The sequence below is a fragment of the Onychostruthus taczanowskii genome, unplaced genomic scaffold (assembly GCF_017590055.1).
Source record: "Onychostruthus taczanowskii isolate IOZ18803 unplaced genomic scaffold, ASM1759005v1 scaffold21, whole genome shotgun sequence".
NCBI classification, from domain to species: domain Eukaryota; kingdom Metazoa; phylum Chordata; class Aves; order Passeriformes; family Passeridae; genus Onychostruthus; species Onychostruthus taczanowskii.
In genome coordinates, this window is record NW_024499351.1 from 2,938,127 (window position 1) to 2,951,265 (window position 13,139).

The 13,139-nt window shown below is 40.9% G+C and overlaps 1 protein-coding gene across 2 annotated transcripts; it reads left to right on the forward strand.

The window, feature by feature from the left end:
• The first annotated feature begins 2,204 nt into the window (after positions 1-2,204).
• Positions 2,205-11,596, forward strand: ETAA1 (ETAA1 activator of ATR kinase). Of its 2 annotated transcripts, XM_041404374.1 has the most exons (7): positions 2,205-2,510; positions 4,022-4,159; positions 4,427-4,503; positions 5,983-6,101; positions 6,400-8,209; positions 8,429-8,540; positions 10,334-11,596. In XM_041404374.1, the coding sequence occupies exons 1-7, from the start codon at positions 2,321-2,323 to the stop codon at positions 10,447-10,449; spliced, it is 2,562 nt and encodes an 853-aa protein (XP_041260308.1). In that variant the 5' UTR covers positions 2,205-2,320; the 3' UTR covers positions 10,450-11,596. The 2 variants fall into 2 exon arrangements, with proteins under 2 accessions (XP_041260308.1, XP_041260307.1); XM_041404373.1 differs by having other exon boundaries at positions 6,400-8,540.
• The last annotated feature ends 1,543 nt before the right edge of the window (positions 11,597-13,139 follow it).

The window sequence follows — 13,139 nt, forward strand, 5'->3', positions numbered from 1 at the left end:
AGATTATGCTTGTTAACAGAAAGAAATACAAAGGCAGACCACTGTACAGTACCCAGCTGCTAAAAGGCCACTGGAAAGTGGTAGGAGACATAAAGATTTAGTAGTACTTTCTACTAAGTGTGTCAATTTCAGTGTTTTGCATTCCCTTAAGATGTATCTGCTGCTACTGTACAAAATTTCTTCTCAGTATCTATTCCAACCATAAATAAGCGGCAGGTACCTTACATAGAGCCTATTGCATGGAGTCCAGGGAAGCCATTTTTTAATTACTATATTGCAAACTGGCAATGAAAAATATCCTGCACAGCTTTGCCACTTCATGCTGATGTACAGATCTACCCACATTGGTATGATTACAAGGCACTAGCAATGTTCAGATACCTATGATGAATTTTGAATCCTAATTCTTGACCCACTTTTTCAGTCCTCTTTATACTTTAAAGTCCGCTTGATACTTTACAGGTCTGGCATAAACAAGTTAACTACTCAAATGTCACAACTTTTTGTGCTTGCTATAAATTTGCCACATATGTGATACAGTTTCTCTATTTAATACATAGTACCTAATTTCTTTTTTCCTTGTTAAAAAGTGCTCTATTGGATTTAATTACACTCATGAGAACGGAGAAGTGAAAAAACATATTGTTCGCTTGAGGCCTCAGGTGAAAAGAAAAGGTTTCGTGGCTCAGGGAATCAATCTTTAGTGACTTCAAAACTTCTTACTCCTGAAAATCTTCCACCCTGAAATCCACTGCTTACATGTTCCAAGTTAAGAATTATCCCAAAGTACTCCCAATCAATTAAATGAAAACCAGGGGAAAAAAACCAAAACAGTGTAGTTCACCCCTTGACCCTATATGCTCAATAGGTATATTTTTATATTTGTTTTTAGAGGCTCGGGGAGGAAATATTCACATTGTTACATAACATATACATGTTTGCATTTATATTGCATAAAATAATGATGTAATATTATAGTCCCCCCAGGAACTCCATGTTAATTTCTTATCTACCAAATTCAGCTTCTGTAAGCCTCTCTTCACCAGCATCAACTGCCTCAGTGGGATGAAATGATCATGCCTGCTGGGCTTCACAGAATCACAGACGCAACTAGATTTGAAAACTCCTCTGAGATCATTGAGTCCAACCTATGACCAACAGGTCAATTAGACCACAGCACTAAGTGTCACAACCAGACTCTCCTTAAACAACTACAGGGACTCTGACTCCCTGGGCAGCCCATTGTAATGTAGCACCACTCTTCCTGTGAAGAAATTCCTCCCCGTGTCTAACCTAAACATCTCCTGGCGCAGCTTCATGCAATTTCCTCTCATCTTGCTGCTGGTTGGTGGGAGAAGAGACCGACCATCACGGTGCTACAATGTCCTTTCAGGGAGCTGTAGAGAGTAAGCAGGTCACCCCTGAGCATCCTCTTCTCCAGGCTGAACACCCCCAGCTCCACCAGCTGCTCCTTGTAAGAATTGTTTCCTTGACTCTTCACCAGTTTCATTGCCCTGCTCTGGACTCGCTGCAGCACCTCCATATCCTTCCTGAATCGGGGGATCCAGACCTGGACACAGCAGTCGAGGCGCAGCTCCATCAGTGCCAAGTGCAGGGGAAGAATCATTTCCCTCCTGCTGGCCGCACTGTTGCTGATACAGGCCAGGATGCCACAGGCCTCCGTGGCCACCTGGGCACATGCTGGCTCATGTCCAGCTGCAGTGACCACCACCCCCAGGTCCTTTTGCTGGAGCCAATTTCCAGCCACTCATTCCCATCTTCTATCACTGAATGGAGCTGCTCTGGCCAAAGTATAAAACCGCCCACTTGGCCCTGTTGAACATCACACTATTGGTCTTGGCCCACCAATCCAGTCTGTCTGAGATCCTCCTGCAGAGCCTTCCTGCCCTCCAGCAGAACAACATTCCCACCCACCAAGGCGTCGTCCCAGAATTTGCTAATGGTAGATACGAGGCACCTCAGGCCAAGCCGACGGCAAGGGTCCGCAGGAGAGCACATCCTGCCCCTCTGCCCACGGCTGAGCTTTTCCTTTCCCCGGCCGTGGGGCAGCAGGCTTTCCCCGCCCCACGGCGGCGGCAGCGCCGGGCAGGGGGACCCGGCAGCGCCTCACGGCCGGCGGGGCGGGGCGGGGCCGCAGTTCTCCGCCGCGTCCGCTCTCCCGCCCGCCCCCGCAGAGCGGGGCCAATGGCCGCTCGAGGCGGCACGGCGGCGGCCAATTGGCGGCGGCCTCGCGAGCTGCCCGGCAAAATGGCGGCGCCGGCGGTAGCGGGACGGCTGCGGTGCCGCCGCAGCGGCTGCCATGCCCGGTAGCCGGCGGAGGGGGCTGTCCCTCGGGCCCGCCGCCCTGAGGAGGCGCAGCGGCGGCGGCGGCGAGGAGCAGCTGACGCGGCGGCGGGCGGAGCTCCCCGCGGAGGAGGGGCCGGTGGAATGCGGCGCGGGCCGAGGCCTGCCCGCCGGGGAGGCGGCGTCGTGCTCGCCCCGCGCTGCAGGTACGGCGGGAGCGGCCCCTGAGGGCCCCGGCTCTGCCCGCCGTGTCTCGAACCGCGGGGGAGGCGCAGCTGAGCCGTGAGGAGGGCTTGGTGCGGTGTAAATCTCCGCTCGCCCGGCTCGCGTGCCCTGGGAAGGGGCAGAGCAGGGTGAGCCGGCGTGCCCCGGGGCCAGGCAGGACAGTGGTGCCTGGCGTGCCTTAAGAAGAGCATTGCCAGCAGGTGTGCCTGCTCCTCTTCTCAGCCCTGGTGAGGCCCCATTTGGAATACTGTCACCAGTTCTGAGCTCCTCAGGATAAGAGAGACATGGAGCTCCTGGAACAGGTCCATCAGAGAGCTACAAAGTTGGTTAGTGGTTGGAGGATGTCTTTTACGAGGAAAGGCAAAGGGAGTTGGGCCTGTTTAGCCTTGCAAAGAGAAAACGGGGCACGTCATCAATGTGTATAAATATCTAAAGGGAGGGTGCAAAGAGGATGGACTGGGCTCTGCTCCGTGCTGCTGAGCAGTAGCATAAAAAACAGAGGAAAGCAGAAACTGATGCACAGGAAGTTCCACCTGAACATGAGGAAGAACTTCTGTACTGTATGGTGACCATGCACTGGAACGGGTTTCCCAGAGAGACTGTGGAGTTTCCCTCACTGGAGATATTCCAGAACCATTTGGGTACAGTCCTGTGGCATGTGCTCTGGGATGACCCTGCTTGAGGAGGAAGGTTGGACAAGGTGGCCCACTGTGGTCCCTTCCAACCTGACCTATTCTGTGATTCCCACAACAAATACTGAGAACTAACCAATGAGAGCATAAAACCTCTATGGTCATGCTAGGCACTTCAGGGCAAAACATCCTCTAAGGTGTTCCTCCCATAGTAATAGCATCTTTTAAATTATTTCTGTCGGCTTTCACATCTGCAGCATCATTTCTAAAGGGCAGGGGTGGCTAGCTGAGTTTCACATAAGGTGTTTAGTTCACTTACTGATCAAAGGCATCTACAAGTAGGTTTTGAATAGCTATAGTCCTGCTTTTAATAGTCTTAGCTGGAAGGGCCCAGGGGAGGAAATACAGACAAATGTAGGTTATGACCCAGAGTAATTTGTAGGCCCATTAAAATAGCAGTTCAGCACAGAGTCTGGGTGAAAGACACAAAGCAAGCAAAAAGACAAAATATTCTCTCATAGAGGTATACATAATTTTTCTCTTAATATAGGATTAAGTCAGTGTTCTCTCAAGTGTAAGAACTGACATCCTTGCAATCAGATCCTGGGTGCAAAGGTGTCAGTATCATATACTTTTATCTCTATGAGGATATAATTGGCAAAACTAAGTGTCCTGTATTTAATGTCTAGTTATGTACAGTATTCCTGTTGTGAGTAAAGGAGTCCTGGTGAGTGTGAACTTGATTTTTATTCTTGGTGTTCGTAAAGCATCTTCTTTTGCCTTGACCTGTTCTGTGTTCTAAGTGATTTTTGTCTCTTATTTGTTGTTTTTTAATAAAGATCCTCTTTCTTTTTGCACAGAGCCATGTTTACATAAGACACCAAAGAGATCATTGAGTAGAAAATCCCGAATACCTACTTTCAGCTCTCCTATTAATGATACTGAGACGCAGCAAGAAATCTTTTGGGATTCTCATTCACCAGTTGCCCACAGATTAGGTAATACCAAAATCCAGACTTTAGGACACCTGTTTGAGGCATGCAGTGGGAGTGTAGCAAAAGTTACAAACTGTTTCTTGGGCAAAAGGTTCTTTTCTCTTATAACAGTTGTTTGATTTTACTTTCTTTAAAAACCCATAAATTCTTCAATACAGCACTGAATCAAACTCCTGTGTTTACAGGTTTATTTTAATTATTTGAGATGTACCGCACTTCATAAACTAGACAGATTATTCCAAATTTTAAGAAGTTTGTTTGTTTTCACAGGCAGTGGAAAAAGCAAGCAGTCTACCAGTAGATGTGCAGTAGAAATTTCGGAAATCGTTAATCGCATTGCTCCTCAGGTAATTGTAGCTTTCTAAAACAGTGCTCTGCATGTGCAGTAATCAAAAGAGAGTAGTGCTTCAACCTTAGCCCTCGTTTTAGTTACAGTAGTGTCATGGTAAGAGTTGGGCATGTAGAAAACTATGGGATTGAAATAGTAAGCGTAGCATTTACTGATTGTTGTGTGAGTCACAGATGCTGTGGAAAAGGACACATGAAGAAAGTTGTAGCAGCTCTATTTTAGAAAGCTTTACTTTCAGAATACAAATTTCTGTCCTTGGTCTTAAGAATACTGTTTATTTATCCTTAATTACTCATCTGTTAAAAGGTAAGACTTTTTTCAAATACTGGATTTACTTGGCAGTTGTCTTTAAGCATTTTGAACAGTCTTGATTGACTGCTGATTTACAAGAACATGACTGAGATGAGAGATATTTTGCAATAATATAAACATAGTAACCTTGCTTCAATACTATAAATAATTTTCCTCTTTACCCCAGTATCTCTTGCCCTTTCCCTCTTGCCATGAACCTGATGTCCACAGCCCAGAAAGTTGAAACCAAAGTGCTGTTGCATTTTAAGTACAAGAAGAAAACGTAATTCCTAAAATAGATCTGTAGTATTTAGCTTGCAAAACATGTCTGGTGTTTTTGATAGGGCTGTTTAAAATATATTTAATGTTTAGCATATTTGTGAGAAATTATACTAAAATAATTGGAAAACCGTTGATAAGGGATGCCACTGCGTACCTTTTAAATAATTACAGTTCTGCCATAAATCTAATCGCTTATATTTTTCTTAAACAAAAATAAATTTTAAAAACCTTTAAATTTACTAAGAATAAGAGAACCTATTTAAAACTACCCTAGTAGTTAGTAAAGTTCAAATTACTTTTTCTGGCTTACGCACAGTAATTTCCTACATCCTATTGCTCTGCCTCTAAACAACTCATCCCAATATTGTATCTCCTTCATTTCAGAATTCAAATTCAAGCCTGAACTTTGAAGCTCTGAAACAATTTCATTTAGTTTCTAATGCCACTTAATTCTGTTTAAAGGCTCTTTTTATAAATTAGTTGTAGTGGTAGAAGTCTGATTTTTTTTTTCTGTAAGCATACAGAATGTAATTTATTTTAAGGTTTCTAATTTGTTTGTGCTGCTGGCCTCTCAGCCATCCTTAGTCATATACTGAAGTAAACTAGATGACAGCTTGTAACATGAATGTGTGTAAACCTGAATTAGACTACTAGATTTGCATGCCAAAAGTATAATTCAGTAATTTTAATTGAAGTGTCTGCTTTAAATTGATATAATTAAAGTGGTGCAACTATCAGTGGACAACGTTGCAGCAATCTCACTTGTTTTTGCTCTTATCTGTGGCTTTCAATAGGTTTCATCCAGTTTATTTAGTTTAGCAACTTTTAACTCATGTAAGATGTGTGTCTAATCCAGTCTTTATCTGAAATCAAATTTCTAAGCATTATAAATCTAATTATTCAGGATGAAAAAGCAGCCTGTAATGAAGACTCCCTTTTAGGAACATGGATTGGTGAGGATGCTATTCCCTGCACACCTGTAGTAGTAAAAGCACGAGCTAGGGCAAAGTTAAGTTGTACAAGGTAAGTTACAGTTTTTTCTTGCCCATCATAGCTGGACTTTCATGAAAAGGGCAATGTGGTCTTCTATGTATAGTGAACCGTATAATTGTACATTAGCATATAGAATGCTTTTAACTGTGGGCTTGTTATGTCTTCTTGCAGGGGTGGATGTTGACTGTATATTGGAAGCAGTGGATTTAGTCATACCTTTGTAGTTGTTAAACTAGAGGATGAACAGCTCATAGGGTCATGTAACTGAACTTGATCAAACTTTCTCAGTAGCTCTGACTTTATTTTCTGTATTTTCTTTTTAATCCAGAGATCTTAAAATAAAAAATCCAGAAGAGGAACTCATGAAATTGGCTAAGGAGTTTGATAAAAATCTAGTAGAGTTAGATGCTGTTCAGGAACAGGAGAAGCTTGGTCACAACTTCATCCAGACCACCTCAGAGCCTTCAAGTAATTCTAAAGATGAAATAAATACGAAGAACCAGAAATCACTCCTTGGTGAAGGACCTGAAACAGATCCTGCTGTGTCCCTGAAACCACTTGGACAGAGCACTGGCATCCCTGTGGCAGAGCCCTGTCAGTCCAGCAGTCAAAAGTCTGTAGACCTCGAGGCTGAAGTAGCCCTTCATGCTCTTTTTGACTCTTCCACCCAGAAGTGCAGTGGGCAGTTGAGCCAAGGACTCTCAGATATTTCTTTAAATAATAGTTTTCATAAAATTAAAACTACCTTGGAGGAGGAGAATCTTCCTGAGAAAGTTGAAGAGACACAGCTTGGTAATTCAGAGGCAAATCAAAAAGATACTCTGTTTGCAGTAGGAAGCATGGTCCAAACTGTACCAAAAGCTGATACTGGCACCCTGACCAAAAAAAATCCTCCTTCTTTGAAGACACAATTGGTGGCCTCTGCTAAGCTTGCTGGAGTAGTTAATGATGACTTTGATGACTGGGATACTGATCTTTTGGCAGATGACTCTTTTGTGCTGCAAATAACCCAAAATCCTGAATTGATAAGTACTGAAGAACCACCACAAATTCCTGCAAATCCATTTGTGCATGATTTCAGTGATGCTAGCAGAACAAAGCAAAGAAGTAGTGACAGTTCAGTAACTCTTTTGAGGACTATAAACAAATCTAACAGTTTGCAATATTCACCTTTGAAACATTCCAGTAAAGACTCACAACATGTAAAATCACTGTCTTTACAAAGGCCATGTAAGACAGAGAACGCCAAGACAGAGACCAAGGCCTTGCATGGTCAATGTGATGTTAAACCAGATAAAGCTAAATCTGTTTGGAAGAGTACCCAAAATAGTGATTTGAACCATATTCCCGTTTCAGCACAATCTGAAATGAAGAATAGAAATGAATCTACTAAGCCTAAAAGCGATGCTCTTCCTCTTTTTCCTTCAAGATCTAATCCTCATAGACAACCAGCAGGAAAACCTGGGAATAACAGTCATACTGTTTCGTGTCAGTCATCCAGTGTTTCTACCAACATGAAACCGAATGATCTAACCAAAGTGGTTAACCAAGCTAATACAGGTCACTCAAATCAAGTTGAAATACCAAAGAAATGTCCTCTGTCATTTGATGACTGGAATGAACCGAAGTTCTCTGATGAGATATTAAGTATGTTTTGTGGATCTGATAATCTTTGGGATGCAAACTATGAGGATGATGAATTGTTATATCAGGTGTGTGATGATATAGAAAAGCAAACTCAGAGCCAGGATGTTAAACAAGGAAATGAAAAAATTAAAACTATTCAAGGAGTCAGTATTAATTCCAGATCAAATGCTGATAACAGCTTCCCAGTGTCTAAACAAGGACTACCCGATCTCCTCTTGGCACAAAAAACAAATGCAAAACAGGAGGCTCTCTCACTAAATGATGCCTGTAGGAATTCATCAAAGACAGTGCACGGGCTGGCCACAACAGGTCATGTCGTGATCTGTAAGAACATCTCAAATCCTCAGACTGCGATCTCGGGTCCTTCTGTGGAGTGTAAATACACACTGCCTAAAAACTGTCGTCAAGATGCTTCTGAAGATACTGCAAAGACTGTTTCAGGGAAATGGTACAGGTCAAATTCTGTGCCAGCAGGAGAGACAGGTTCTGAAGTAAGTCCTGTTAATGCAGTAAATATTTTTAGTAAAAAAGTACTTGACAGCTCACATTTCTCGTATAATGCGGGAAAGATTCCAAGTAGCAGCTCTGGTAACAAAAGTTCACTTGTGCCTTCAAAGTTTAAGTTCCGAAAGATTAACAGTTCTCAGGGTGGTCTTCGTGTAGGGTCTGGAAATTCAGGGAATCATTCTGCCATTGGAATTACTCTGCAGGGTTTGGAAGGAAGCAATAATCAGGTGAATGTGACTTTGCACGGCAAGCTTGACAATAAGAAATCACCTTTCAAGAGGCATCTTTCAGAGTCTTTTGCACAGACTACATCAGGTATGTGTCTTTATTGTATCATTGTTGAACTGTTTCCTTAGTGTAGTCAGAACGTCAGAGAAATTCGTACTGTATTGCAGCTTAAAATAGGCTTCAGTATTCATCCCTTCAGTTAAGGTGTTAGCAGATGTTCTAAGGAGAATCTGTAGGTTATTTTCTGAAAAACCAAATTGTCTTGATGCATATCTTGAATTCCTGTTGTTCAGGACACCTGTTTCCCTTTCCACTTCTCTAAATACCTCACACCCTCTCTCCATAGACACTCAGGTTTCCTAGAATCAATTATAGGCTGATGGAGCACTCAGCATACTATTTTCTTAAACTGTTACTTTAAAATACTGGTATTTTGATGCATAGTAAAACCCTAGTTAGTGATGGGACAGGGAAAGAAGACACCAGGTGACATGGAATGCCAGTTTCTTTATATTACTGTACACCTGGAATTTGCAACCTCAAATCACTTGATACTTTTCAGAGCTCATCCTCTAGTATTGTTTGCTCTGTGGCTGAAATTGCCAGTGAAATATTGTTGTGTTACCAGTCTAAACACTAAGATGCTCTTTCATCCAGAGGAGAGGTCAGTCACTTCTTTATTGCCAAGAGACCATCAGTAATATTCCATGCTCAGTGTTACTTACTGGGGAAATGGAGAACCAGTCAAGTGCCAGTCTTACTTTTACTTGATCTCACAGCTTGGCAAAGTTTTAATCAATATTCATTCTGATAAGACATGCCTTTAAGAGTCTCCTGTATTAACCTCCATTATAAAGAAGCACTGTTGCAAAAGCAAGAAAACAATTAATTATTGAAGAATGAGTATTTTGTCTGTTTCTTCCCCAGCAGAGAAGCATATAAATGGAAAGTAGCAGTTTTGGATTATAAGGGGGAAAAATGCAGAGAGATAACTAATTATTCTGTGAAATGTTCTAGAGAGTAAAGGAATGAAAGAAGATAGCATAGATTTTCTGTACAGATAAACCATAGCTTTTGTCATCTTAAATTTTGAGGGAAGGGACGTTAACCAAAAAATGGATATTAAGTGGTCCTTTCAAATATTGCTATTTAATTTTTTATTGACACTTTTTTGTGAGAAGCAAATATACCCTTTGTTCTATTTATTCACTTTGAATATTTATTAAAAATGCATTAATTGGAAATCGGTGTATAAAAAATGGTAAAATTATTGATATGTGCAAGGAGTGTTCCTGCTGGTTCCAGTGAGGTCAGGATTTTATAGTATGAGAATTTATAGTTCTGTAACACACCATATAAAATGCTATGCTTAGCTATCATCTTCTTGTCTCCTTTGCCAATTTTTATTGCTACTTTTGACCTTTTTTCAACCTATCTTGTTTTATTTGTGTGACACCTGTACTGTATCTGACCCCTGTGTCTATACTAACTCCATGTTCATATCTCTACCTAACTCACTAAATTGCGGAGCCCTTTTCACTCTGATAACCTTAATTTTCTTAACCCATCGCCATCTCCAGTGTTGACTCTGATGTCATAAGGTTCACTTGAAGGGCACCCAAGTAAAATTTCCTTGAAGCAAATGTGTGCATCCCAGTGTTTTCATTGGGAGGCAGTAATCAGTAGCACTACAAAGGTCATGCATCTTGCCCCCTTCCTGCCTAGGGGACAGGATAGATGAGCCATTTTTAACTTGAGTGTCCAGTGTATCAGAATAGTGTGCTCCTGCCATAGATCTTCAGCAGTGGAAATGGCTAAGTTAAAATACATATTGAACAAATCTGAAGCTCCTAATACATGGTTTTTTTTTTTATTTACAGTGTCTGTGGTAGAACAAAAAAATAGAAAATGTTCTCAAGAGGAGATTGAAAGAAAAAAACAAGAAGCTCTTGCACGAAGAAAGTCCAGAACACAGGCATTCTTTAAAGATGCTTGAACTTGGAGTGTATTTTGTCTGTGGAGTAAGCTTTTGGTAGGGAAATACTGTAATGCTAGAAGACACTTTTTGAACTCTGTTCACAGCTATTGATGGCAAGCTTTTTCTGTTTTTGAATAGAAAAAGATCTGGAACTGAACCATAACTAATACTCTGGAGGTACTTAGTTTTAATTAAAAACAATCAGTTATAAATGTGTAGTCCTAAACTACATTCAGCTGGATGAAGATTCTCTTGGGTTCACATATTGAAATTATATGGCCTGAAAATCATGAAAGTATTGGTATACACACATAATGAAGGTGTCAAAAACAGACTGGATGTGTTTTGGCTGTATTACTGCAAGTATTCTAATCTATAAGAAGACTCTCAAGAATACACAGACTAAGAAATGCTAATGTTTGCTCTCAGGTAAAAGAAAGTTTTAAAATTTTGGGTTAAATAAAGTACAATCTAAGAAACATCCAACATCTGATGGAAATGAGCAGGCTTTGGAAAGTGTGCTCGGTTTGTCTCTTACCTGGAGTAAGAATTGTACATAGAGAAGGAAGAATTCATTACAGAAGTTTCACTACGCAAAAAAGTGTCCTGCAGAGGAGGACACAGAGGAGAACATGTTATATTCTTTTTAATTCCTTTCAGGAAGAGCTGGAAATATCCTAAGGAAATCAGACCACCTCTTTCTAAAGGCCAAGCTAATTTAGAAAGGTAGTCTATGCCATTTTATCAAATCATGATTTTACCAAATCATAATACACCAGGTGAGATCTCAACAACTATGCATCAGTTTAGCCGTCCGAGCTGTACATATTTTCAAACAAAGGCTGTTAAATTATAAAAATGCTGTGTCATGTCAGCTTAAGGGGCTGATAGAATTTTTGATCTGATAGATGGGTGTAGAGCTCAGACTGCAAAAACTGCCTCTGGGTAAGCTGCAAGATGTTTTTCAACTGAGAAATGCTTATATGTAAACGTGTGACACTGAAAAGTTACTGTAATTTTTCTTTGTAAATAAATAACTAGGAAATGTTTCTCCAAAGGTTGGAGGAAGGTTTTGGTTTCTGTAGTATGCTGTTTTTGTAACTCTTGAAAATGTAAGTATTGTATATTTGTAAGTCATCATTAAACTTTTTTTCACATTTTTCTAGTCTGTTTTTGAAAATACTCTGCTACAGAAACTGGTAAAAGGGAGTGAAATGGGGATTCCATATGGGCTTTACCTGAAGCCCTCGCTTGGTATTTCCCTAATTACTTGAGATCTCAATTTTCTACCCATAGAGGTAACAAACTGCTTCCTTTGATCCATTTAAACTAACAATCCTTGATGGACAAACTGTTTCAACACACAACCAGCTGCAGTGCAGTCCTGAAGTATTTAACTGGGGTCTTTTTGCTTGTATTAAGCAAAATCTGACACTGATCCACTGTGGGCTCAGCGTCAGTAGATTAAGGCCACCAAAGCCCATGCAGGTGCCCAGTAAGCGTTATGGTCTGTGGCTGCAGCTCCCTCCCCTGCTACTGTTGTGCAATATCTAATGAATTGGATTTGTTTACTGATCTGACTGAGAATTAACCCAGAAAAACATTTTCAGCTTTTCAAAGAAGTTGATCATAATAATACCCTCAACAGCTAACATACCATGAAACAGCAAGATTTGGTTGTATTGTCAAGCCTCTGCTGGCAGTTCTCTGTTTAAAAGATTTGCATGTCCATATGACAAATAAATGTAAACCCTAAACAGCAGCTATTGGAGAAATTTGATTTATCCAGACAATATAATTTGCTCTGTGTATCTGAGGTATGGTTTTCTTAGTTCAGACTGTCCTAGAACACCACAATCAGGCAATGAGAAAAGGCTACTACCATCAGTATTAAATATGAGAGTTACGAAAGTAGCTTTTAAGATACTGATGCACAAGAATGTTAAATATCGTTGAGAAAGATAAAAGAGAGGCATTTGCTACAACAGTGTTCAGCTTAGCCATCATTCCCTCCCCAGTATGTTCCCCTAGACACAATTCTTTAAAGAAACCAGGGTAATTTTTGTTTTCAGAGATAATTTTTTTAATTACGATTTGAGAAGATGGAAGGAAGGAACTATTAGAGATGGTATTATTTTAGGAAAGTTTCATTCTGTGATGTGAAAGGCCTAACTTCTAATCAGGTTTGAAATTGGGGTAAATAATGGATAAATAATACAGTCTGTTTTATATTTATACAGACTATTTATTATTACAGCTCCCCAAGCTCTGCGTGGAAATGACAGCCTGAATGCTGTCACTGTGTTGTTCAGCATGCTCAGAAAGTTTAAAACCAGCTGCTGATTTTCTCGGCATCCACAACAGAAAGGCCCTGGAGCTGCCCACCTAAAATGCCACCACTGCTCTGTCCTTGAATATACTGGCCAGAACATACTGGCTCACCCTTTATCATGAGCATTAGTGCTGTAAAATAAGAGTTCAGTGTATGACAAGGGGAATGCTCTTTCCATGGCGGGTGTGGAAATAACCCCTTTTAAACTTTCCAATGCAAGAAGACACAAACTCCATTTTAACCAATTATTGTCATTTCTTACTCAAGTATTTCCTATGTGCTCCTTATTTAAACCATGTTTAAAGAATCTGCTTATTAGTGTGACATATACCAATTTTGTAGTGAGGAAAATGCAATTTATTTCCCTCTGCTTTTA